The 26,342-nt window shown below is 38.8% G+C and overlaps 1 protein-coding gene across 3 annotated transcripts in view; it reads right to left on the bottom strand.

Annotated features, from left to right (window-relative positions):
• The window catches only part of dennd1b (DENN/MADD domain containing 1B), a 160,089-nt gene that overhangs the window by 47,310 nt on the left and 86,437 nt on the right, over window positions 1-26,342 (bottom strand). For all 3 annotated transcript variants that reach the window (XM_047374224.1, XM_047374222.1, XM_047374223.1), the window contains 3 exons: window positions 18,824-18,924; window positions 15,548-15,593; window positions 12,108-12,209 (listed from right to left, as the gene is read on the bottom strand). In XM_047374224.1, the coding sequence (XP_047230180.1) occupies window positions 12,108-12,209; window positions 15,548-15,593; window positions 18,824-18,924 (249 nt within the window). The remainder of the gene's footprint in view (window positions 1-12,107; window positions 12,210-15,547; window positions 15,594-18,823; window positions 18,925-26,342) is intronic.

Raw genomic sequence — 26,342 nt, 5'->3', positions numbered from 1 at the left:
CTGGCTCTGTCTGCAGGACTCCAGGCGAGAATGGAGGAGCAGCAGGCTCAAGCTTGTTTCAGGATGACAAAAGATTCACCCTGGCCACCAGGCCCTGGGGAGTCTGGGAAGGAAGTTGTCAAGAGGCTCTCCTCACCTGCTCAGCAGTGGTCTGACTGTGTTGCGGCGGTGTGAGGAGCAGGCGCAGATACGGTAGTGATGTCATGTAGCGAAAGACTGCTGCTCTCTCTGTGTGGGCTGCGCCAGCCTCGCACTAAAGCTGTGCTTCTCATCTACATAGCTCTAAAGCAATCACCTGTAAGCTGACGCAACGAATGAAAAGAAGGTTTAAAGCTTCATTAATTTACCTCAACTACTTCTGCAATATTTAATATTGTGTAAAAATAACAAATAACTGTAATTAATTTTTTAAGAAAACAAATATACAGGATAAACTATGTTCAAATTTGCTTTCTAAGTTTTAAGACAGAAAAACTGACTGCGCTTATAAAGCTGGTACTAGAGAGCGTGTGAAGCAACCAGAAACAGTGGAAATTAACATTTAGTTAGCAGTCTGGCTCCTCCATTTAACACTGCATTGTAAATTACAGCAGGCCAACTCGGTCACGATTTAAAACAATGCAACACCATGATGTGATGTGTGTGCTCTGGTGCATTGCTGCCATTTGTGTCCTTTGTAGCTGAAATACTTTTTTTAATTGCTCTAAAGTTGCATATTTATTATAACCATTTTTATTGGTTAATTTGGTAACTTGGTCATTTCAGTCATTAAATAAACCCCAGGCTCCTGCAGGTTAATTTTAATCAGGTCTTTTTAAAGAAGGCATGGGTTTTAAGTGATACCAAAGTTTTAAAAGTTACAGTTTTAAGGAAATTCACCAATCAATCAGACAGGGATAACAATCTGCAAATTTTCACTTAAATGGCTCTGATCTGTGATCAACAGGCTGTGATCAAAATGCAGACATATCTGGGTATTCTTTCTATTCCTTATAGTACCAAAACCAAGAACTCTTACTATTTCTATGAACCCGTTTACAAACATCATGTAAATCCTTGGACTGAAATCTTCTACTTCAATAAAATAACTTACAGAGCTATTTTATGTATTCTAGCTATTAGAAATTGTTCTTTTTCTAACTTGGGATTGGCAGGTCAAACCTCAAACAAACCTGCAAATCAGTATCGACTGAGAAAATGTTGTGATCGCTTCATCTGCAATTTCAAAACCACTGACAAATTTACATCACAATTTTTCTACAGTTTAAAATCCTTTTAATTAGAAGCCAAAAACGTCAGAGAGTGTAATCTGGCTGTATATAATGACAATCCACTACCCCTGCCACACCCGTTGCTATACACTGCCAGTCAGCTGGCTGAACGAAGGATGCTACACTCGTTTTCTTCCTTACAAGGAGAAATTCAATTGCTTGAAATTTATTTAGGTCATTATAAACAGGGCAGCCATGGTGTGGCAACTACAGAAGCGCAACCCATCAATCTTATTAGGTTAAAGGGGGCCCAACTAATTTACCAGCTAATATCAATTAGCTTGTTTTTCTCCATAAAGTGCAGAACACCCAAAAAGTATAATATTCTGTGCTAAAGGTTCTGTTATATTTAGTGAATGCTTACTAGATAGGTCTGTATATAAAATTCAAAATAAGACCTGAATATATTAGGTCAGACCTGTGGAGGTTATAGCCAAAGGGCCACATTCCAAATGAAAATTATAAACCAATATATATTTTATATATTTTAATCCATCAATCATGCTGCTCTTATTTTGAGGGCAACATCTTTCATTTTCCTGATAGTAATAGCTATGTAATCACCCTTATCCCAAACAGAAGCATGCAGTCGTAAGAAGGCTTTCAACCAGTAAACAGAGATTTAAACTGGCCTAAAAGATTTCAGCTCATGCTTAAAAAAGGATAGAATGTTTAATAACAGAAGTCAAAACTTGAATTTAAAATTCCAGCCACACAATTGATGCACTTTTTAAAATTGTATTTACATTTCTTTATTTATTATTCATATTAAGTAAATATACAAATTATACAAATTCAATTCTATGTGTGATAGGTCATATTGTATTGCTTAGTTGCATTGACTATGGTTACTAAGAGAAAAATATATATATTTAAATTTTTTTATGAAATATATACTTGTGAAAACTGGGTTCAGCCAATAGTTCTCTTTAGGAAAAATTACTACCCAGCCCTGTTACGGAAAACATTACAATCAATATGTTGCATTTTTTAATAGTACTAATAATTGTTGCTTTTCTGATTTAAGCATAAGCAATTGGATCATGGTATACATCTTTTTAGTGTAAAAATGTAGTATTTTTACTCAAGGACATCATACAGTGACAATCTCATAGTGGCCCCTGTCCAATTTCAATCATAGGTGAGATCGTTAGCACTGTATGTGGGAACTCTGAGCACATCTCACACAGAGGAAAGGTCAAGAAGAACCGAGATGCTAAGAGACAAAAGAAGGAAAGCAAGACGGAGAGTGCTGGTCTTAAACTGGGACAAAGACAAAACGAAGAGTGTTGATTCCACTCCCCTGGGCTTTCCCCACTCTCCACAATGTCTCCATGCTGCCATCGCAAAAACCTTCCAGGCAACAAACAGAAAGTTTACCGTGGTTAAATTAACAAGTGTCATCTCCATATTCACTCATTCTACTAAATGCTTTTATGTTTATGTAAAGCCCTTTGTGGGATTAATATTTCATGTTTATGTGCTTATCACAGATATTTTTTTCTTTGCAAATCATTAAACTGTCTTTTTTGTGGGGAAGAATCAAAGCAAACACATTGTCAGTCTATGAGGGGGAGGCGTACCCAGAAGACTGTCAGAGCAGACGGGATAGCCGGGTTTGCTCTGCAGAGTCCTTTACTGCAGCTTTGAACGAGTGAGAGCACTCCAGTGGCAAACACTTTTTAATGAGGCTGGGGCACATTCATATTTTTACTTCCTAATAATACAAAAATGGGCAAAAGAGCAACAACTTTAAAATTTCTGATTAGGGTTTGTTACATACGACGTCTCGATTCAAACACTTTTAGTTGTGCTACGTGAGTACGAACCTCATTTTTACTAATAGAAATCAAATCTCACAACCCACCGAGCCCGCCCAGATTCACGACGCACATGCAAAAAAAAAAATAAACGTGTATTTAGTAATTGGATTTTGAATGTGGTGCCTATGCCACAATCATCAGGTATGCCTCCACGATAATGGCTCTGTCAAGCTAATTAACTTCTGCAGTCTGAGTGAAGCTAACGAGATGCGCGCAGGCATCAGAGGAAGGCCAGGCTCTACAGGTGATAACCCTATTTGGCAGTGACATTTTTTAGTGTAAAGTCACAGTGGCGGTGATGAGATCAAAGGCAGAGACTCCCCCATTGGGTCCAATTAGAACTATAGCATTGTACCGGGAAGGGTGGCAGGAGAAGAGTGGGGAGTGGGCGGCTGAGGGAGAGAGGGGGGAAAAACTGTTGAGTTATGATATTCATAATCTATGCAGAGAGGCCTTTCCAGTACAGGTCTTCTCCCCATAGCTGTGATCTTTTCAATTTACATCAAGGGAAGATGGTCGGGGATGAAAGCGGGGCATCCGAGGCGCGCAGCCCACAGAGGGCAGACATGGGGCCTCATTAAGGCCCGGCCCAGACAGCCCCAAACAGGGTTTGAAGTGTGTCACATAAAGAGCATGGGGTCAAAGGTCACACATAGAACAGATCTCCATTTAACTCTCCAGCTGGAGATGGTAATTAGCAGGTGCAACGATGATCCCCGTCTGACTGCAAGGGATGATACCTCCATAGGTGACACCAGAGTGTGGAGGGCCGAGAATGTTGGTGCGAATGGAGGGCCTCGCCGCTCTCACAATCATTCACTCTGTGTCACAGCTTATAACATACAGCCATGTGTTTCTGCACAAAACAGGTATATTTTGGCGTTTTCTGCGCTTCAGAACAGTACAGCGCTAGATAAAGAAATCTTTTCTGCAATATTTATAGCTATATAACCAAATTATTTAAGTAGATCCATTTTGAAATAATTTCTACTCATAAATACTTAAGGTAATTTAATGCATCTAAAGATTAATATTAAATAAGCTGAAGGATAACTTTTGACGCAAAAAGTCTTTTTGAATGCCTTTTTATTCATATTTCAGGTTTTAGTTTGTTCCAATGTACCAAACATTTGGACTGGTTGATAACATTATATTCAGATTCAGAATTATACATTTGTATGGACTAGATGGAAATAAACTTCACTGTGTAAAACCACTAAAGAAGTTCAGTGAAGCTTTTCTGGCAGAAATATCTTCACTTCATTAGTAAGCTGCTGACTTTATCACAACGTTCCTACTTCTGGTAGCAGATGCACATTAGGTGCAACGTTTCTACATGTCTAAGTGTTATCATTATTGAGCTTTACGCTTTTAGCTCCCAGATAAAACCGACAAACAAGTCTGTTTGTTTCCTATCATTAATTAAAGCTTCAACACGGTCTCTGTCTCCATGTCTTTTGTTATCCGTTTCTGTCCTCTTCTTTAAATGGGTTCACGGCCATACAGCATCGAACGTAGTGGCACAGCGACTTCCTCGAACGTCTGCCCCTCCTATACTTTATTTAAGGCAACAAATTCTCCCGTCAATGAGTTTTAGCTCCGACCCTATTGAGTGGGCTGAAAGGACTCATGCCTTTCAAGTTGTCCTGTTAATAGGTTGATATTTTTCTGTGTATGTTTGGCATTTTAACTCAAATCAACGCAGGTGATTTATAAATAAATAAATAAGTAAGCCGTGTTAGTACAGCATATAGAAAGCTCTGCATGTTAGGTTTTCTGCTGCACAAATATTCCCAAACAATTGAGGTCACACGTTTAGTTTCCAATTAATTATCCTTTTCTGTTTTCTCTACTGCCCTTCACTCACATCACATTGCGAAAACAAAAGCTCTGTTTTTAAATAAAAGCAAAAATAGTTTCTGCAAATTAAAGCATCCTTAAGCTGAAGTAAGTTATCTAAAATGATAGACATCTTGTACATCAATCAGAGAAAAAGAAAATCCTTCAAGTGTTCCTTTATCATCAATAGAAAAACATTTTACATCACAACAGTTAAAAGTTGATTTTACCGAACTGAGATTTAAGATTTAGCAATGGTACCCAAACAAATGCACAAATTACAATCTCAAATATTAAAGCAGTTAGCAAAAAGTTAACATGTGCAGCTCATACTTAATACAAAATGCTGCTGCTAGTGATCTGTTTTAAAACTCCCATTTGTTTCATCATGTCATTGTGCCCTGCATCATCCAGGTTTGAGCTTAAATGTCAGCAAATGATTACTCTTTATCCTACAGACATGCATGTAACAGCATAATTTCATGAGTAGGACAGAGCTTGCAGATAAAGGCATGGAAGAAAAAAACACAAAAGGGTTGAAATAAACAGAGAAGCTTAAAAGAATCAATTCTGAGTGTTTCAAGTTTAAAAATGCAAAAAAAAAGTGGCTAAACCTTCAGAAAATCTTATTCAGACTGCAACAGGCTTACAGTTTCATGCTGCTCCATTATAATCTGACGTGAAAAGTGATTTATATTGACATCACATCTCAGTATAATTAGATTTACAGAGCCTGTTGTTGCACATTTTATTTGCACAAACAACCTCTGTCCTGTAAACTAAAGGACTTGAGGTTGATCTATCCAGAAACTTATGTAATATTCAAAGTTTTCAGATGTTTTTAACAATGAAATGTGCTAAAAAATAGTTAAAAGCAAGCTAGAAAAAAGAATCAGAGCATCGATAAGGCTTAAAAAAGAAAAATATGAAAGATGGTTTTTTGCAGAAACCATGAACTTTAACTATCAACAGAGAAAAGAAAAAAATTAATCAGAAAATAAAAGCCTGACTGACAATATTGGATGCACTATACATACAAAAAAAAAGCAGTAAATCAAAGAAGAAAAAAAATGTACACTAAGCCCTTAATATATATTTAGAATTATAGTCAAAGATTTTAATACAACATTCAAACCTCTCCTCCAAACAATGACCCCGACACTTGTCTGTTGTTGGAGGGGAAAAAAAGGGAATAAAAAGTAGAGTTTTCACTTCGCAAAAAAAGTGTTTTGTTTAAGCTTCTGTCCAGGGAAAGAAAGCCATGGGGACGCAATTAAAGAACTACAAAGAAAAAAATAGTTATGAAAATCTCCCACTTTCTTTTGATGTGCTGCAGTCTGAACTGTACACACACGGCGTACGCACAAACACACAGACACAAACCCGAACAAAGACAGAGAACAGACATACAGCACAGGCTTAACAACTGCAACTGCATTCATGCACACAAAGAACATGGGACTTGGAAATCTATGAAACAGATTCATTCATTAAACTAAAGAATAATATTAGATTTCATCATTTTATTCCTCAATTAACCTTTTTTCTATCTGTTAAGCTGCACAGTAAAAGGGATTATTAATTATAAATGTTGAGATGGAGTAAACCCTTTTTTTTTGTTTTAGGCATAAGAGCATAAAACAATTTCACTGGAAAATGAGATGAGATCAATTACTAGGTACAAAAATAGTTGATCTTTTGTTGAGTTATTGCACAGCGAGTAATTGTTAGGCAAAAATGAAGAGTGGGAAAGCAGAGAGGAGGAAAAACTGTGCGTGTGTGTGTTTTAATAGGGCCATGAGTTTCTCCCCGGTGTGGGGTTACTTTGTCAAGCTGACCTCTTATAGCAGCTGAGCGGCAGAGTTTTGCATACATAATTAACTATAGCTAAATGTCATCTCTCGCTTCAATAACCGTCGCAGTGGGTGTTGCTTCTCTCGCCTTTTTTTGACTTCTAATCCGGAGTTAACCGTCGGTAGAAAACGGCTGTATGTGAAAACCAAGTGCAGCTTTTAAAGTCCACACGAGTAAACCAAGGGCTGCAATGAAAGCAAAAGAACAAGTTCGCCGCCGTGTAAAACAATCACAACCCAGAAAATAATTGTCAAATGAGCAGACTCTGACATTTGCAGCTGGTAAAATATTTGCTCGCCGACAAAAACGACATCTGAGTGTTTGTTCGGAGCTTGTTATTATACACTGTGGACTGTTCCTGGTGAGGTACAGCATGTATGTGAGGTTTACATTTTCCCACACTGAAGCTTGCGAGGGGCTTTTACTGTAGGCGGCTCCGACATACTTGGCTTCACCTAAACAGAAAAAAAAGCGGGGGGATCTGATGGACAAACAAATAGTCAGAGTAGCAAAAGTTTCCTCCTGAACGATATCCAATTGTCTCTGATGAACATTCCTGGTTGACAGGGTGTAGGTGTGCCTGAGTGCATCTGTGCACCTACACGTGAGCGCTGCTTGCCGTCTGCTGCGCTCTGTTGTAGCTGATGATGTAGATGTTCCAAGGAAAGTGAGCGCCCAAATTAAAGCCGCGATGTTTGATTAACTGTGCCAGGTGATCTCAGGAGAGGCGCGGCAGACACAACCTCAACCCCCTCATTCATTTGTAACCCTCCAAATGCGGGCTTGAAATACAGGAAGTGGGAGTGTACGCCGCAAATCCTCCCCTTGATTGGGAATACAGATGATCAAATGTACGAGGGCTAGGAATGTATGGGTACACGGTGTCAGCAAAGCTGCGAGCGGCAGAGAGGAGGAGAATAGAAGGAATTAGGCTTGTGATGTGTGAGAAAGAGAGAGAGAGAGAGAAGGAGCATCTGAAAATAAAGATATAAGCTGCATTGTAGCTTCTCAACTTGAATGTGTGGCACAGAAAGAATAATACATGAAAAAAATCTGTCATTGGTTTGAGATCAATTGCCAGAATCAAATAAAAACCTGATTCAGTCACAGGCTGTTTGTTTTCAGAATTAACCTACTCCTAATTTGCTATTCCTGGATAGTTTTAATGACTAGCGAGGTAAACAACTTTACCAACCAAAAGTCAATTATAACTTTATCAGCACAGTCTCCGGTTTGAGAGGATATGTAGATCTTACAAAAGGCAACAAAAATACCTTGATCTTTTTGTTTTATTGAGTATTTCTTTCTCTGTGTGCTTGTCAACACACTGATTTTACTGACAAAGCATGGCGTCACAGAGAATAAAACAAGTAGAAAACTATTGCAACTTTTGGTTGAACTTATAAAACTAGTACTGATAAAACACATGATGCAACATTTAAAGAATGCTCGATTTTCTTATAACAGTTAATTATAAATTATTGTGAAAAAACAGCTATTCAAAGAAGAGAACAAAGACTAGCCTAGCTCTACACTGCTGCTTAGACTGTTACCTGTTACCAGATATAAACATTGATAATTTACCTTTAAACTCAAAACCTGGCAGGTATATTTTAAACAATAAAATGCAAGGAGACTATATATATATATATATGAATGATCTGGTTAAAAAGTAAGAGTTACTTTATATTGTCAACTCAGAAAAGTGCAAAATAAAAAGATGCTTTGACAATAACAAGGTTTATGTTTCAGCAAATATAAAGATTAAGATCAAGAAGCCATTCTACACTCAATAAGATAAAACACATTCAGAATCAACGTGTACTTTCCACTAGCTCCCCTATATTTGAAATATTGCATGGAGGTACAAGGCAGTAAAATGATAATTACTGCAACCGGTTATACAAAATCATTATTTCTAAAGTAGAGAATATTCAAACTAACTAATCTGGATTACTTTCTGACAGCAATAAGCCTACTTCCCGGTAATACACAATTACGCAGAGAAGGAGGATATAATGGATTAACTGCAGATCTTTAGTAATGCTCAAGTTTGACCCAGTTCAAAAACTGTTTTATGGTTTCCACAAGGCAAAGGGATAAACCAGGGATTTCACCGGGTATAAACACAAAAGGTGTGTGTCTTCATGTATATATATTTATACACACATACACACTTAATCTAAAAATTGTTACTACCCCGGCAGCTTTAGATTTAAAATTAATTGCAGTTAACCAAGAAGTTTCCTCCTAATAGGAAATGAGACAACTCCATGTAAGAGAATCAACTAAAAAAAAATTAATTTTAATTTATGTAACATTTTATTTTCATGTAACATTTTATTTGAAAAATGGGATGTTGAAAATTACTTACACCCCTCTCAGTACTCAATGTTAAACTCTTTATTGGGATCACAGCAATAAAACCCTTCTATATAATTGCTGACCAGGTTTTTGCATGTTTCGAGGAATATTTTGATGATTTATATGCGGTTCTTACCCTCAAGTGTTTGAGTTGGGAAGGCCTCCTTGCCATCAGCCTAATGTTTAGATCCCACCACTTCTCTATCAGATTCTAGTCAGGACTCTGGCTGGGCTGCTCCAAAATGGTACTAGGACTTCCAGTCAGAAGAAACATGCCAGTAAAATTAACAGACTATTTTAAACCTAAATCTGCCACAGAGTATGAATAATTCTGAACTTAACACAATGATTTTAATTTTCACCTATTCATGCGGATTTGTGTGTTGGTCATAGTTAATATAAAGTTATGATGTCATTTATGGTGTGTATATGTATAAATATGCAATATTGAAAGAAATACATCAAAATGTGTTAAGGAAGGACAAAACAGGAAATAGAAAAAAAGGAAGTCAACTGAAAATTGTGATATAAAAAAATGAAGCTTCCACCTTTTAAATTAATGTGTTAAAAATAGTTACTTAATTCTCAAATTGATTATCAAATCATGGCATCTTTTTGCACCCCGTACCAATTACTCTCTCATTTATATCTAGCCTTCTTTTGCAAAACGGAACTGCTACCAGCTTACTAGTATTTGTAATAGTCAATAAATGTGAAATATTATGTGTGAAACTGTGAGAAAAGGCTGTTATGGGGCGGGCACTTGTGGAGCTGGAGTAAGGGCCCCGTCTGAAAAGGAGCAGCTAATTCAGGACAACTGTGAACTCTGAACCTGCTAAAAGCACGGCCACTGGTCAGCCGGGCAGGGTAACCAAGTCCACATGTGCTCACAGCCTGCGCTACCATAATTACATGGATCTCTAAAGGTTTGTTTAAATCAACATCAGAGGCGCTTTGTTTTCCATCACAGCTGGAATTTAAACACAGACACATTTTGCCAGTGGTTTTTACCATTTAATTCATGTCGTACTGCATTTAATCATAGAAAGTGAAGCTGGGCTTTTTAAGTGAGGACCGTTGTGACTCCATAGGTCTCAGGGCCTGGGTTTCACTCTGAATAAACTTAGGTGTTAAGTAGCCAGTGTTACAGTCAGAGCTGGAGAGAAACAAAGAACGTTCATAATAACTCAGAAATGACACGCTGCAGCCGAGCAGAGACAGAGAATCGCTCAGCATTAATCAGGAAATCAGGCCCCAGTTCATCAAACCACACAATGCCTGTAACCACTCCTTGTGTGCAAACAATAACATCAAATGCCATGTGGCGTGTCCTCATCACTAACAAGCAAGCTAACAAGAGACCTGGAATTCCTCTCAATTAGTACCTGCTCGCTTTGTTATTAATCTACTAGCCTCTGTGAATAGATAAGAGGAGACAGGAAGGAGAAAAAAAAACCTGTATGGGAATAAACACAGCAACAACAATTTGTTCCGATAAATATATTAATGCCAGCAAAGTTTCTGTTTCAGGTGCTGTAATTTGACATGATATGCGAGCTATGTTCTGTCATTAGTCAAGAAAAATTGGTGAGCAGGGGATCAAAGCGAAAAGGCACTGAGCCTGCCACTTAATTTATCACACGGCAAAAAGACAAAGGCTTTTCTCTTTGCTTCTGTCGCTTTTCAAAAGCCTCCACTCTTTTCATGACAAACTCAGTTTGCAATTTAATTTAAGGCTTCAGTCCCCAGGTGCAGAAAAGCGAGCAGGCGGGAGGTGAGAAGAAGGAACTGGAGCCAGACAGGCATGCAGGCAGAGAAGTATGAGAAGCAAACAGCGGGTGCAAGAGACGTCCAGGTTGGTGGGGAGTACTGTGAGAGAGACACGTAGGCAGACAGGTGCCATGAAACCCGAGCAGCCGGGAAAGCAATAAGGAAGGCAGGCAGGATTGAAAGCCGGCAGAAAATGTTATAAACTGCAGAAAAGAACTCACGAGGTAAAGAGACGTTCGCACGCGCTAGCAGTCTGTGTTGGCAGAGCAGTTCTAAATCAGGAGAACCAGAGAAGTGTGGGAGTGTGAGCAGGTCTGGGGTCTGCTGGGCAGTGGATTGAATTATGTACTGCTGCTGGGGGAAGGAGTCCAGTAGGCAGTGGAACCTGAGCGTATGCTGTTAGCAGCGTGGGTAATAGTGCATCCACAGCCTCAGCTGGGATCCCAGTGCCTCACAGAGGAGCTTTAATACACACTGTGAAGACTAACTAAACAAACAGATTCCTGCTTCCATGAAGACAGGGGAGACAAGCACATTTGTTGTTCTTCATGGATGAGGATGTGTGTAAAAGTGTGAGTGACCCTGACGCCATGGTGATGCTTCCTGTAGCACTGACCAGCGTCGGTGCTCCATTAATTAAAGAGACGATGCGCTGGCAGGTGGCTTCTCTGCCTACACTAGTAATTGGACCTTTCTTCCCACTCTCTCCCCCCACAAAATCACCCATCTCTGCCTTTTCTTTTCTTTTCTCTGCCTCGTTCCCTCCTCCTACCTCTCAGAAACGTGCCAGTGGGCAGGCAGCAACGCAAGACTTTGTGAAATAATGATTAGAATGGATGAAGATGAAGGGAAGGGAGTTTCACATTTTCCCACAAGCCTCTGATGGTTGGGGAATGCTGTTTGCCTTCAAGCGTCATACGACGCAACGGGAGTTTACTTTAGACAGCCACAATCTGAGAAGCCAGAACTGCAGTCATTAATGATGTGGGGAGGGGACAGAGCTGTACTTTGACAAGTTTCTGGATGTGGGTGTGCGTGTGGATCTGTGTGCACATGTGGGCAGAGATGTGGTAGAGAGATTACATCGGAAGGAGAGAGGGAAAATAACCTTGATGTGCTGCATGTGGAATGACACAATAAAGGCTGAGATGCTGTAGAAACCTCGGCATGTTTGTGTGTTTCTCACCACATCACTGGGCAGGTTGTGCAGGTCATCAAAGGGGGTCTCCAGAGTATTTGTGTCCACATTCAGAATGACCACATCCTCCAGTGATCGACTGCGGACCCTCTGTAACACAAAATGTGCAGTGTGATCTACAGCAGCTGTGGGCATAATGAAAACTCCCTAATATATGTGTATCTATCTCGTTCTACTGTCTGTCGAGTCACAGCACAAACATGTAAAACTCTACTTAATGAGGAACTGATTCTGTGATCACCTGAAACAAACAGCAAAGTGAAAGACTGCTGGGAGCGAATCCCAAGACACACAAAGGCTGTGATTGAAAATCCAGGCAACAAATCAGAGTTTTTCCACTAACACAATTGATTTCTCAACTAAATTATAACATATTGTGTTATGAAAAAATGTAAAAGAACCAGTTTTTATCATTTATGGTATGAAAGCAGTTTTTTCTAATTTTTATCATATTAAATAAAAATAAATGCTTGAAACACATTTATGTGCGATATTTTATTATCAATTTTGGAGAAATGCTGTCAACAATTTATAGAATAAAACAGGAAATGCATTTTTTAAACATTTCTAAAAATAGTGAAAATCAGACAAACAAGAAAGGTTGAAGTGGTCTTAATTTTAGCAAAGCTGTAAATAAACTGATTTACAGCATTTGATAATAATAATCTAGTTTTCCTCTATTAAAAAATGTAATTCAAAATGTCCAAAAATCTTCATAATCACAGTAATTATATATTAATATATTATGTTGGTAGATTCCTGCTTATTGGACATTTTGTATATTCCATAGACTACTTACCCAAGAACAGTACTGTGAAAAAATAGACTAGATAGAGAGAGAGAGAGAGAGAGAGAGAGAGAGAGAGAGAGAGAGAGAGAGAGAGAGAGAGAGAGAGAGAGAGAGAGAGAGAGAGAGAGAGAGAGAGAGAGAGAGAGAGAGAGATAGAGATAGAGATAGAGATAGAGATAGAGATAGAGATAGAGATAGAGAGATAGAGATAGAGATAGAGATAGAGATAGAGATAGAGATAGAGATAGAGATAGAGATAGAGATAGAGATAGAGATAGAGATAGAGATAGAGATAGAGATAGATAGATAGATAGATAGATAGATAGATAAAATAGATAAAATAGACATAGGTAACAGAAGTAAATTTGTAAGTTCAACAGGTTCCAAATGATGATTTCCTTTGTCCAAATGAAAAATAGCTATACAACCCCCACCGGAAATAAATGACCAAATATTTTTGTTGTTCATTATCACAGGCTACAGCTATACCTGGCTACTGCCTGACCTGCAGAATTAAGAGATCACTTAAACAGAACCTATCTGACCACAGAAAGTAGGCTGAAAGATCTGAAAGAGCAACACATCATGCCCTGATCTAATCACACCTATTACTGGGGGAGGGATAAAAACCTATTTCTAATGTTTTAGAACCACAGTGAGAGCAAAAATCACTATTGCTGAGCAAAAATAACACTAAGGCCTATCTCACATTTGCTAACAAACATATTGAAGATTAAAAAAAAAGATATTCTGTGAACTGACAAGAACAAAGGGTAGCATCTCGTTACATTGGGTGTGAAACTAACTTCAGGAAATAACATCATACCTATGGTGGTGCTAATATGATGATCCTGGGCTGCTTTGCTGGACATGAAATCTGCTCTGTATTAAAAAATTCAATTTGTCACCTTAAGCGTAAGCCTTATTGAGTTATGCATCGGGAAATTATCTGAACCATATCAGCAAGAATACCTCTAAAAAAAACTCGAAAATACTAATAAAAATACACTGACTGAGATGCCGTGACTTGACTTTAAACAGGCCGTTTATGCTCAACCCTCCAGTGTGGCTGTAAAGAAGAGTGGGCCAAAATTCCTCCACCTTGATGGAAAAGACTCATTCCAGTAATCAGAGCCAGTTTTGGGGTGGATAGCTTTTTTACTGCATCTTGTATTTGTATTTGTACTAAAATTTGTTTAACGATCTGAAATATTTTAAGTTAAAGAAAAGAAAGCCAAAAAAAAAAAATCTATAAAGGGGTAAGACACTTTTTTCTAAGCAACTTTCAATCAATTTTTATTATAAACTGAATTTCACTGCATTGGATTATAACTAAGACTAAATAAGAATACATGCGATTGTTTCTGAATCTATTTAAATGATTTAAATTTGTTTATAATATATATATATATATATATTCAGGATTTGAATTGGATCTGATTGGCTTGTAAAGTGTCTTGAGATGACATCTGTTGTAAACTGGCACTAGTATAAATAAACTGAACTGCAACATCAAGATGGGATTTCAAATTCCTATTGATTCCAGTTGAAGACAAAGTCATTTCGGAGATGGGAAAAGAGCGAGGTCTCCTGAAAAACCAGTTCTCACACTCCTAGATGATTAACAATAAAAAATAGCCAAAGGAGAAAAAATAATAGTCGCCCACCTTTAATATAACACACCGATGGAAAATGAAGAATGGGGCTGAGAGGAGACATTTGGATTCTAAGAGCATTTTTCACAGAACCAAAAACATCATGCATCAACAACAACCCAGCGAAGCTGTGCTGTGCCGTGCGCATCCTGATGGCGACAAATTCAACAATTATTTCAGTGTGGTGCAGGAAGGATGTGGGCAGGTGTGGGGTGTTGGTGTGTGTGGGGTGGGAGGCAGCATAGTGTGTGAATTTCTAGTTTGTCACTTTTGTGACAGCCTGTGCAGCGGAGGCTCACATGCTGATCTGGACTAATTATGTAGTGGCGGAAAGAAGGTCTGTCACGGATGCAGAGTGTGATAAATACTGCCACTGCCGCAACTGTCATACAAGTATCACACACACAAACGCACACACACACACAAAAGTGCATAACATTATAGGCAATTACACACGCGCGCACACAAACACCTAGAAACGAACACTTGCACACGAGTGCAAAAATGTGTGCGCTATTGCATCATGTGTTCACATAAAACAGCCACACTGATGACGGCCTGCTCCTAACCAACACAGGGTTTAACAATGAAGAAGAAAAGCTCTTTGTTTGCAGATGCTTTTCTGCCTTTCTGTCTCTGCCTTTTGTACTTCAGGTTCATAGCCAAGGCACATGAGCAATATGCAGAGTTGAAACGGACAAAAAAGATGCGCTTTTGAAAGTGTAAAAAGTACTTTTTAACTTGTGACATTTTTGTCTTGAAAATCCCATGAACTGTCAATCATTGATATTTTCAGACCAGTGTAAAAAAGACCCACAAAGTTCATCACAACATCTGGATTATAGATGACTAATCAAAATCAGTTTTCACAGCTTGGACATTTCAACCTCCTGTTTCAAAACAGGTATAAGTCTGGACATACACACAGCATCATGACATAAACATTTATATGCATGGATAAACTAACAGGTTCAGTAACATACCTCAAGCAGACTATAGTGAACTCCCACAAAGTATGGCATCGGAGCACTGAGGATGTAGAAAGTACAAGAATTTAGTTAGTGGGATATAACAATGAAAAATTGGTATTTTCAAATAGAATTTAAACAAATTCAAACAACTGAAGAGTGTAGTGTTTTCATTTGTTTTGTCCAAAAGACATATTTAAAAGATGCACCAATCAGGATTTTTCAGCCCGAAACCGATTTCCTGTTATCTTTGAGGTTTGACCTGCTAATTCTAATTCTAATCTTGACCAGTCCAATTTTTCTTACAAATGATGATAACATTTAAAAGAGAAAAAAATGTACCACAGGTTTTTTGATAGTAGCAGATAGAAGTTGATAGTAGTTTTAAATTCAACAGGGAATTCTGATTTTTGCTTCACAGCATGATTGACCTTTATCAGGCTTTTATGTAACTCAAAACAATGTATCAAACTACATGCTTTTGTTAATGTCTTTATAGACATACAAGGTGAAAGTTCTCAGTTTTCACACATTTAGTGAAAAAGGAAAAATTCTCCTCACATTCTTCAGTATTTGATCTTCCAATCAGGGATCAGAGATGATTAATGGAAAGTTGGCCAATTTTTATCTTGGTATGATTCACTGGTGCATCTCTATACATACTAGTGACAAAACTATGTCTGAAAAATAAAACTGATTAATAAAAGAAGGTAAAAAAAAATGACATAGAATTTGACATAGAAAAGACAATATTTAAAATAGAACACAATACAAAATGTGCACAGAAAAATAAACTGAATTGTACAAGTGTTCTATATGAGAAAGTCATAACATGATAATGTCACAGGCAGCAACAAGCCTCTTTATATCTATAAAAAGGTCCTCAGAACAGAAGGTTATTTTTATAAATCCAGGTGTAACAAATGCGGTTTCCCTTTTCATGCCTCAGAAAAAAACGTCTGTCACTAATGTGTGAATAAAATTTTGTTTAACCAAGTAGAAAGAAATGAAAGTTGATCAGGCGACTTGAATATCCTCAGAGACAGCTGATAAAAGACTGTGATCGTCTTTAAAGAAGTATTTCTGAGATTACGTATTTTGTTTGGGCTCAAAAATATACTGATCAAAAGTAATCTCAAATCTAAAGTCCTCTTAATCAATCGTTTGCAAGTGGATAGATTTAAAATTGGTCTATAAAGCTATTAAGGGATCGGGGCTTGATACATATCAGACTTGCTGGTCAGGTACAGCTGGTTTACTCAGTGTTCCCAGAACCCGAACTTAAGGAGGGACGTAGCACTTACAGGTGCTACTTGTACACTGCTATTTATTTCATTAATTCAACTCAACAAGTGAAACTTATTAAAAACACAGTGATATACTCTAAATGTATATTTTTGTTAATTTTGATAAGAAAAAAACAAGTTTCTTAGAATATTTGAACACTAAATAAGACAAAAAAAAAAAACAAATTATATTATAGTCTACACAATCATTGGGAAGCCTGTTGACTTGACGGGTACCCAGCAGATAGTCATCATCACCTTCCATAAGGACGGTAAGCCACAAAAGGTCATTGCTAAAGAAGCTGGTTGTTCACAGAGGGCTGCATCCAAGCATATTAATGGAAAGCTAATTGGAAGAAAGAAAGTTTGGAGAGTGAAGTTTCCACAGTGATGTTTTTGGGGGTCATGTCATCTACTGTTATTGGTCCATTGTGCTTTATCAAGTCCAAAATCAGTGCAGCCATCTTTCAGAACGTTTTCAAGCCCTTCATGGTTACCTCTGTTAATTTTCCAGCAGGACTTGACACCTGCACCCCAGTGTCACACTGGTGCAGTAAGTCATGCAAAAGGAGTCCAGACCTAGTATTAAGTGCATAAACTGTACAGTACATGAAGGTATTTATTGGTAGACATTTCCTTATTAAACATTTTTATAGGTTCTATATATAATATTGTTATTTTGTGCAAAACAAAATTTTGGGTTTTCATTAGCTGTAATCATCAAAATGAGTTGCTTGGAATATATCAGTCGATGTGTAATGAATCTATTTTATGCATGCGTTTTAATTTTAGAATTGAATTACATAAATTTTCAATATCTTAACTTATTGGGATGCACCTAGTTTTTTTATGATCCTTAGCACAGGAGACAACTCCCTGAAGACTCTTTTGGCTTCATTAAATCATTTCATTTTTAAATGTCATTGCAATGTACATGCATTTTGATGTTTCTTTTTTATTAAATAATGCTTCAGTTTCACTTTTATTCTTTTAAGCTATCTCTGTCTTTTAATGTAATTTTTAATTTTTCTTTTTAAACCACTGAACTGTTTAAAAATAATATAAAATTAACTCACCTTGTCTAAAAAAAGAAAGGCAAACAGCCATAGGCGGTCTTTCAGATATTCCTAGTCCTTTACTTTAGTGTATTTCTGGTCAGGGTGATTTATAAACCAAAAGTTTATAATCTCCTTACAGTAACAGAAAGAAAACAAACAGGCAAGCCTGTACTGTTTATTGGACACCCAGCTCTGACTTATAGAATTTCAGATGTAATGTAGAGAAACACACAGAACATCTAATGTGATTAGTTATCACATCAGGGAATGGAGGACACCCCGTTATTTAATAAGGTAACGATGAGTCTTTGCAGAATGACGGAAATCACATTTCCCTGTCAGTGAAAAATAGTTTCTCTAAGCTGATCCGTCCCTCCTGGAAAAGCTCTGCGCTGTACAAGCAATCCGATTCAACATTTTACACGTGCTGACGTCCACACATGTACGGTAGCACTAATGCAAAGTTAACCTGAATGCATGCAAATTTTGTAGACACAACTTCTGTTCTCCGTTCAATTTCAATCAAGTCATTTCAGATTTGTTGGATTTGTGTTGGAAGGGAGGTAATGAACCCCTGAGAGAGTTCAGACGATGATGAGAGCGCGCTGCTTAGAGCTGCCATGAAATATAGAGTAAGGTGATCTGGTCCATTCATTATGAGCCGGAGCCACGCTGCAGAAGGCGTTCGCACAAGAACACGAATACTGTGTGGGAGAACGTGTGAACATGTGTGGCTATGCTTTAACACAGAGATCTTGGTGGCTAAAATTGATGCATAACTGTTGGACATGAGGCTCCTTGTGTGGCTATAGGTCTGCATGTCGAGGTACAGCATCAGGTGTGGACATGAAAGAGGAGACAGTGGCAGAGAAAGAAAAGAAATAGCTGCAGAAACATGTTTTTGTGCTGATAATGACTGTTTGTGCTTTAGAGGTGGTCAGGCTTACCAGCAGTAGTCTAGAAGATGCGGAGGCAACACCGGGATGAAGATGTGCTGCCAGTACATCGGAAAGACCAAAGCCGTTGCACCGTGGACACATGCAGTCAACTGCACAGAGAAAGACAAGAGAAGACAACCTCAGCCCAACTTTTCATGCACATAAATGTCTTATCACTACTTATAAACTAAACAAAACCACAGCAACCATTGTTTCTTCTGGTTTATTAAAATGCGCTTTATCTCTGAAATTTACAAGTGAATCTCAATAAATAAGAATATCATTAAAAAGTTAATAAAAATCAGTCATTCAGTTCAGAATGAGAAACTCATTACACTGACTACACACACTTATCCATCAGAAGCATTTATTTCTATGAATCTTGATGAAGAATCTTTTCACAGAGAAAAATGGGAAAAAGAACACAGACTAAAAGCTAAACTAGCAGACAGGAGGCTTCCTTGACCCTGATGAAAGAGACAGCAGAAGAGAGGAAAGACTGACATAAAAAAGTTACAAATATGTTGACCTCAAGCAAAGCAACATTTGCGTTACTTTAATTGTTGTCCCCTGTTTTGATTTTGTTTGTCTGAAAAATGCATTTTCCTATTAAAAGTGAGAAAGGCAGAGTATTTCTTTTTAAAACGAAATGTGCTGTGACCTGCACAAAAAAAAAGACAACAAAAGAAAGGCAAAAACAGCACTGACAGCAGCCATAAATACTAAACTATCCCAAATACTAAAACTGAGAAATTACAGGAGAAAATATGGAATAATTAACCCCATTTTTAACAAATAATGAGACGAAATCATGGGAAGATGACAAAGCTTTTCAAAGACCTTTTTTACATTGTCAAACCAATATTACACTCAGAATTAAAGTCATTGTCTCCCATTGTCTTAAAGCAAGCATCCCCCTTTCCTGACATGACATGTCACAAAAACTCAGCTATAGTAATGAACTGCAGCACCCACGGATACACACACATACACACACACACTGACACGCAGACGCAGCAGGAGACAGAGGCGTTAGCTCATCCCCCAGATTAAAATAACATGATTAAATATGGAAAGAGAACAGAGGTCTGAGGGGCTCCTGCGGGACTTCATTAGGGCAAATTGCCAAAGAATGAAACATGAGTTAGCCAAGAGAGACTGCGGGCTAGGCCAATACCGCCGGGGCCTCCGCAGCAGCAGCCGCCGTTATACCGCGGCGGCTTCACAGCCAAAGTGTGAAGCGGACACACACTATCACACACGCACAGCTACCAGTAGGCCCCCCTGCTTGCTGACACACAGAGAGTCACAATTGACCGGCCAAAAGCCAGAGAGCGGGGGTGGCTGAAAACAACCGCTGCCAGAGGAAGAGAAGAAGAGAAAGAGGGGGCCCTGCCCGTCTGTGTACACCCTCTGATAAAGCTTGGACATCTAAAACAAAAAAAAACATTCATGTGTTTTTGTGTCCACGTGCACCCCCCCCCCCTCCTATTTGTTTTAACTGCATTCATTTTTCATAACAGCCAGCAACAAAAAGCAATGATTTTTTTCTTATTGTTTTTCACACAGAGTCCCACAATACTTAAGACTTAATCAACATTTAATTGGTGTCTTGCTCTGTGTATCTGCATATGCATATTTCTGCTTCCTGCTGTCTTGAAATGAAACAACAATGCCACGCTCCTGTCAGGATTAATTTCTTGGCAAACAGTTTGTTTTTTTTTGGTTAATTCTGAAAATAAATCAATGCGATGAATATTAATGAGCCGAACTGAGGAGCTTGGCGAAAAGGAGGGCTATCAAAACTATCACACCCCTCTTCTGTCTAGTAAAGGGCCATTAAATCATGATGAAGAGGGGTCACCGAGCTGCCTGTGGACCTACACTGAGACACACATACATGCTGAGTGAGGAGCCAACAGGCGGGTGTATTCCTCCTCTGGGAGTGCGAGACAAGCCCCAGCCATTCGCTGGTACCAGGAGGTAATGGCACAGAACACCTCGCTAACCAACTCCAATTATCTCCACCAGGCCTCAAGGTGAGCCCCCCGACTGGCATGATTTACTCTCAGGTTGAAAGTGAAAACAAGAGTCTCTCTCTGCCTCTCTCCTTCTCAGGCTGGGTGGCTGGGCTCGGGGGAGCCGGCTGGGAAGGGAGTCCGAAACTTAGATTATGATTTATAACGCAAATCTAGATTTCGCTCCTCTTTTATTTGTTATCTCCAAAGCGATGGAGGCAGCAGTGTGCCTTAGATAAAGTAACTTGGAAGGAACTCCACAGGAATAGTTCACATATTTGCTTCTCAAACTCAGATTAATACAAATCCCTGTGTCCTTGTCCAGGTTCTAGAACAAATGAGGCAAAAAGTAAAACGGGAGATAAATTGAAATGGAAAAAAAAAAAAAATCATATCCCTCCTTTTTTTTTTTACTTCATTTAAAGGAGAGCTTCACATGAGAGTGGGTCATGAGAGGCTAAGGCTGATAAAATATTTGCCAGGCTGATAAATAATAGATGAGTGGAGCCAAATGGCTTACACGCTCCACAAAAGACCTGGGTGCTTAATATTCCATTCAATGGAGAATCACAGATACAGTCCCCAAGAACAAATACAGGATTAGGTGCTGGGTCCAGTCCTCAGGGACCAGGGCTCTGCCCGGTAATGAGGGGCTGCCTGCCTCTTATGCTGTGTGTGTGGATGAGTGTGTGTGTTGCCCCCTCCTCTGAGAGAAGCTAACCGATTATACAGCGACAGCCTGCTTCAAAAAGCAGTCAAGGTCTTTGGTTCTGCCCTCAGAGCTTTTTAGTGTGCTGTGGCTTAGGCGCAAAGTGCCTAACGCTGGCTTCTGCAGACCCATTCGGTGAGACTAAAGGACGAACAGAGAGAGGGGAGACAGATGGAGGGACAGAAAGACAGAGAGGGAGGAGGGGAAAGTTGGTGAAGACACAAGGAATAAAGAAGAAAAAATGAAGTCAACTGACACAGGAAGCAAAATCTAATCTGAGACTTCCCACACCGGTTGGTCAAATTCCAAAATAGGCAGCAAAAAGCACTGAGTTCAGTATCTTATGTAGTTTTACTCCCATAAGGTTTTAGGAAAATGCATGACTGTTGTGCTATCCTTACTCCTTAGTCAATCACTTAACCTGGATGGCATTAAATTGACCTCCGGTAATAAAGTAAAAAACCTTGGTGTTATTTTTGACCAGGACATGTCATTTAAATCCCATATTAAACGAGTTTCTAGGATTTCCTTCTTTCACCTCCAACATTGCCAAAATTAGAAATATCCTATCTAGGAGTGACGCTGAAAAACTAGTCCATGCATTTGTTACTTCAAGGTTGGACTATTGTAATTCTTTACTATCAGGATGTCCACAAAATGCAGTTAAAAGCCTTCAGCTGATTCAAAATGCTGCAGCAAGAGTTCTGCTGAAAATTAAAAAGAGAGATCATATTTCTCCTATTTTAGCTTCCCTTCATTGGCTCCCTGTTAAATCCAGAATAGAATTTAAAATTTTCCTCCTCACATATAAAGCCCTTAATAATTTAGCTCCATCATACATCAGAGATCTGATTGGTCCATATGTTCCTAACAGAGCACTTTGTTCTCAGACTGCAGGTTTACTGGTGGTTCCTAGAGTCTCTAGAAGTAGAATGGGAGGCAGATCCTTTAGTTATCAGGCTCCTCTCCTGTGGAACCAGCTCCCAGTTTTAATCCGTGAGGCAGACACCCTGTCTACTTTTAAGGCTAGGCTTAAAACTTTCCTTTTTCATAAAGCTTATAGTTAGAGTGGCTTAGGTTATCCTGAGCTATCTTCCTTATTTTTTTACCTCCGTCTTCTTCCCTCCCTGTTGGTTGGAGTAAGGGGGAATCAGGTTTAGCCTAAACCGGCTCAGTTATGGTTGAGGTGCAAACACACCCTCCATTTCTGCTACCTGTATGACCCCTTCTCTTTTCCAATGGTTATAATCAGTCTGACAGAGAGAGGTATCCCAATCCTTGTGGTTTTTAGTATAACAATGACCATCAGTGGGACCCTTTGTGAGGTGCCTTGAGACGACATTGTTGTAAATAAGCGCCGTTTAACTAAATAATCTGAACTGAAACTATCTGTGTAGTTATGCTGCTATAGGCTTAGGCTGTTGGAGGACATAACGACCACTTTCACCCTCTTCGCTACATTCTCACACTACTCTCCAATTTTGCATTATTTGCTGTTATTTCAGCTTTTAACTTTGTTCTCTCTTTTCTCTTTCTAGAAGCTACACCTGGCCTGGCTCTGTGTCTACCTGTGACACCTTTCTTTAAAGGGGCATCGTCCAAGCTTCTGCTGGCAACAACTTAATGCTCACCCTTTACTGATGATCCACATGGCCCTGTCTTTTAGTGTTTAACCCTTTCTCTCTCCTACACATGGCGATTGACTGAGCTTAACTGTAACTAACTATGTGCTCTCTTTCAGACTCTAACCTTGAAAACTGGCTCAGAGTTTATCTGTTCTTTCTTTCTAGGTGAAACGACTAAAGGAGCTACATCCATTAACATTTACTTTTCCTTCTCATAGAAAGGACTCCTGGATCAGTGCTTCTTTGTTCTCTTTGTGTCTCTGCTCTGTTCTCTCAAACCCCCAGTCGGTTGTGGCAGATGGCCGCTCACACTGAGCCTGGTTCTGCTGGAGGTTTCTTCCTGTTAAAAGGGAGTTTTTCCTCTCCACTGTCGCTACATGCATGCTCAGTATGAGGGATTGCTGCAAAGTCAACGCCAGTGACTGTCCACCGTCTCTACATGCTCATCTGGGAGGAGTGAATGCTGGATGCAATCTGCTGGGTTTCCTTAGACAGAAAAACGTTTTAGGACTAATTGGAATGTATGTACCTGACTGTTGTGAAGTGCCTTGAGACAACATGTGTTGTGAATTGGCGCTATATAAATAAAACTGAATTGAATTGCTTTTCATCATCACAATGTCCCCGCCACGTGACTTGAGCTAAAGCATCTCAGGAACTAAAGTTCACATCATGTGTGGGGATCAGGGGCACTGAAACTGGAGAAGACGTATTCTTTGCATGCAGTGCTTGAAATACACTACATTACCAAATATTGCATTGAGAATTTGAGTCTGAAGTTGATTCAAAGTATTGTGCAGCTCCAACGGCCAATAAAAATCTGCTTAATATCCATTTACAACTATTAAAACAAGTGTAAATTATTAATTATATTTTAAAAGCAAAAAAAATAAAACATTTCATTCAGCAGCGATATCAGCTACCTTGATGGCTACCTAGTGTTTTTTCTCTCATGTGACTCAATGTAGAAAGTTTTTTGTTAAAAATAAAAGCATTTTATTTGTTCTGTATGTTCTTTTTTATTTTTGTGGCACTAGTGGCCTTTATTTTGTAAGTTGACTGAAGGAAATGGGGTGAAGAGAGAGAGGAGAAGACATGCAGCACAGGTCAACAGGTCAGGACTAGAACTTGTGACTGCTCCGTACATGGGTTGCGCACTTTACCCCTGCGCCACCGCCTCGCCAGTTTCTTCTTTTTAGAAATGTTTATATCCAAACACACTTACATAAGCAAATGTTCAAAATATGACATGACTTTGCATGTGGAACCATTAAATATTATTAATGCCTTGCAGAACCATTCATACCCATTCACCTTTTTCACATACAAGCACAACTTAAGTGTATTTTATTGGGATTTTATGTACAGACACAAAGTAGTGCATACCAGTAAAATGGAAATCAGTTTATTTCACAACAAAAATCAGATACATATTCATATGTATTGACCCACCCTGAATCAATACTTTGTAGAAAAATGTTTTGCTGCAGTTAGAGCTGCATTTGTTTTGAGATACATCTCCACCAGCTCTTTACATCTTTTTTTTCAGTTTTTTACTTTCAGGGGTCACCACAGAGAGTCATCTATCTCCATCCACCCTAACCTTGATTCCTCTCTTTTCCAGGACAAACGTCCATCTCTCTAGATTTTCCTCCACCTGTTCCCTGCTCACAGATCACAATGTTATCTGCAAACATCATATTCCCTGGTGATTCCTTTCCAACCTCATCTGTCAACCTGTCCATCATTAAAGCAAACAAAAAGGGGCTCAGAGCCGATCCTTGATGCAGTCCCGCCATGAACTCTTCTGTCACACCTACAGCACACCTCATCGCTGTCTTACAGCTCTCATACATGTCATGCATTTACCTCTCTGCTACTCCAGACCTGTAACACCACAGGCCCTTTCTCTGCACCCTGTCATATGCTTTCTCTAGATCTACGAAAACACAATGCAGCTCCCTTTGACCTTCTCTGTATGTCTCTATCAACATCCTCAATGCAAATATTGCATGTGCAGTACTTTTTTTTTTGGCATGAAACCATAATGCTGCTCACAGATGCTAACTTCTGACCTCAGTGGCATTGTGGTTTCCTACACACATAGATTTGCAAGTCGGCCAGAAAGCTACATGACCAGAGCACCTTCTTCTAAATGTTTACTGTGTCTTGTGGCCAACTGTAAATAGGATTTCCTATAAAGGCCAGACTTGGAGTGCAGAAATAATGGTTGGCTTGCCAATGGAATATCCTACCTGAGACGTGGATCTCTGCAGCTCCTCCACACTCACCATAGGCTTCATGGCTGCTTCTTTAAATTATGCTTTACTTGCCTAACTTTTTAGTTTAGGTGGATTCCTATGTCTTGGTAGATTTACACTTGTGCCATCCTTTTCCCATCTTTGGATAATGGATGGAAAAGTGCTCTGTGAGTTTTTCTAGGTTTGGAATGTTGTTTAATAACCTAGCTGTGCTTTAAAATTCTCCATATCTTTCTCGCTGATCGGTCTGCTGTGTTCCTTGGAGTTCATTTATTTTGTTTGTTCATTAATGTTCTCCAGCAGTCAGCAAATTTTACGCCAAACTTATCAGTGTGAAAACCATGTATGCTTTTCCTTTTACTTTACAATTTTATGTTACATTGTTTTGCAATGTTGAAATCCTAAACAGATGCATTGAGGTTTTTGTTTGTAGCGTGACAAAATGTCAAACAGCTCAGCGAGTATGAATACTTTTGCAGGGCACTTAATATGTATGTGCAGCAAACATCACGCTCAACCCACATCATTATTCTTCACTGGATGCGGAGTGAACATTAAACCACTGAATCTCATTCATGCATTTTGCAATAAACAATAAAAGAAGACTTAAAAGATACAAAATATACTCTGCTTTTCTGTTCTGAAGAGTCTTACTGAAATTGTTCGACTGTAAAGAAAACAGATTGCAGAAAAAACGACTGCTGCTGCTGCAGGCAGTGTACTTTAATTTGACAGGAAGAATGGTATCAACATAGCTTCTCAACCTTCTCACACCAGTTTTAAACGCTCATTTCCACTCAACTAGCCTTTTACTTCCAAACCTATACCCACACACTTTCCAAACTCAGCCCTACAGTGCCTTGCAAACATATTTATATGCACTGAAAATGTTAAATTTCTTCACATTACTACAAA

The sequence above is a fragment of the Girardinichthys multiradiatus genome, chromosome 9, assembly GCF_021462225.1.
Source record: "Girardinichthys multiradiatus isolate DD_20200921_A chromosome 9, DD_fGirMul_XY1, whole genome shotgun sequence".
Classification (NCBI taxonomy): Eukaryota; Metazoa; Chordata; class Actinopteri; order Cyprinodontiformes; family Goodeidae; genus Girardinichthys; species Girardinichthys multiradiatus.
This window is presented reverse-complemented; position numbering and strand designations above follow the sequence as displayed.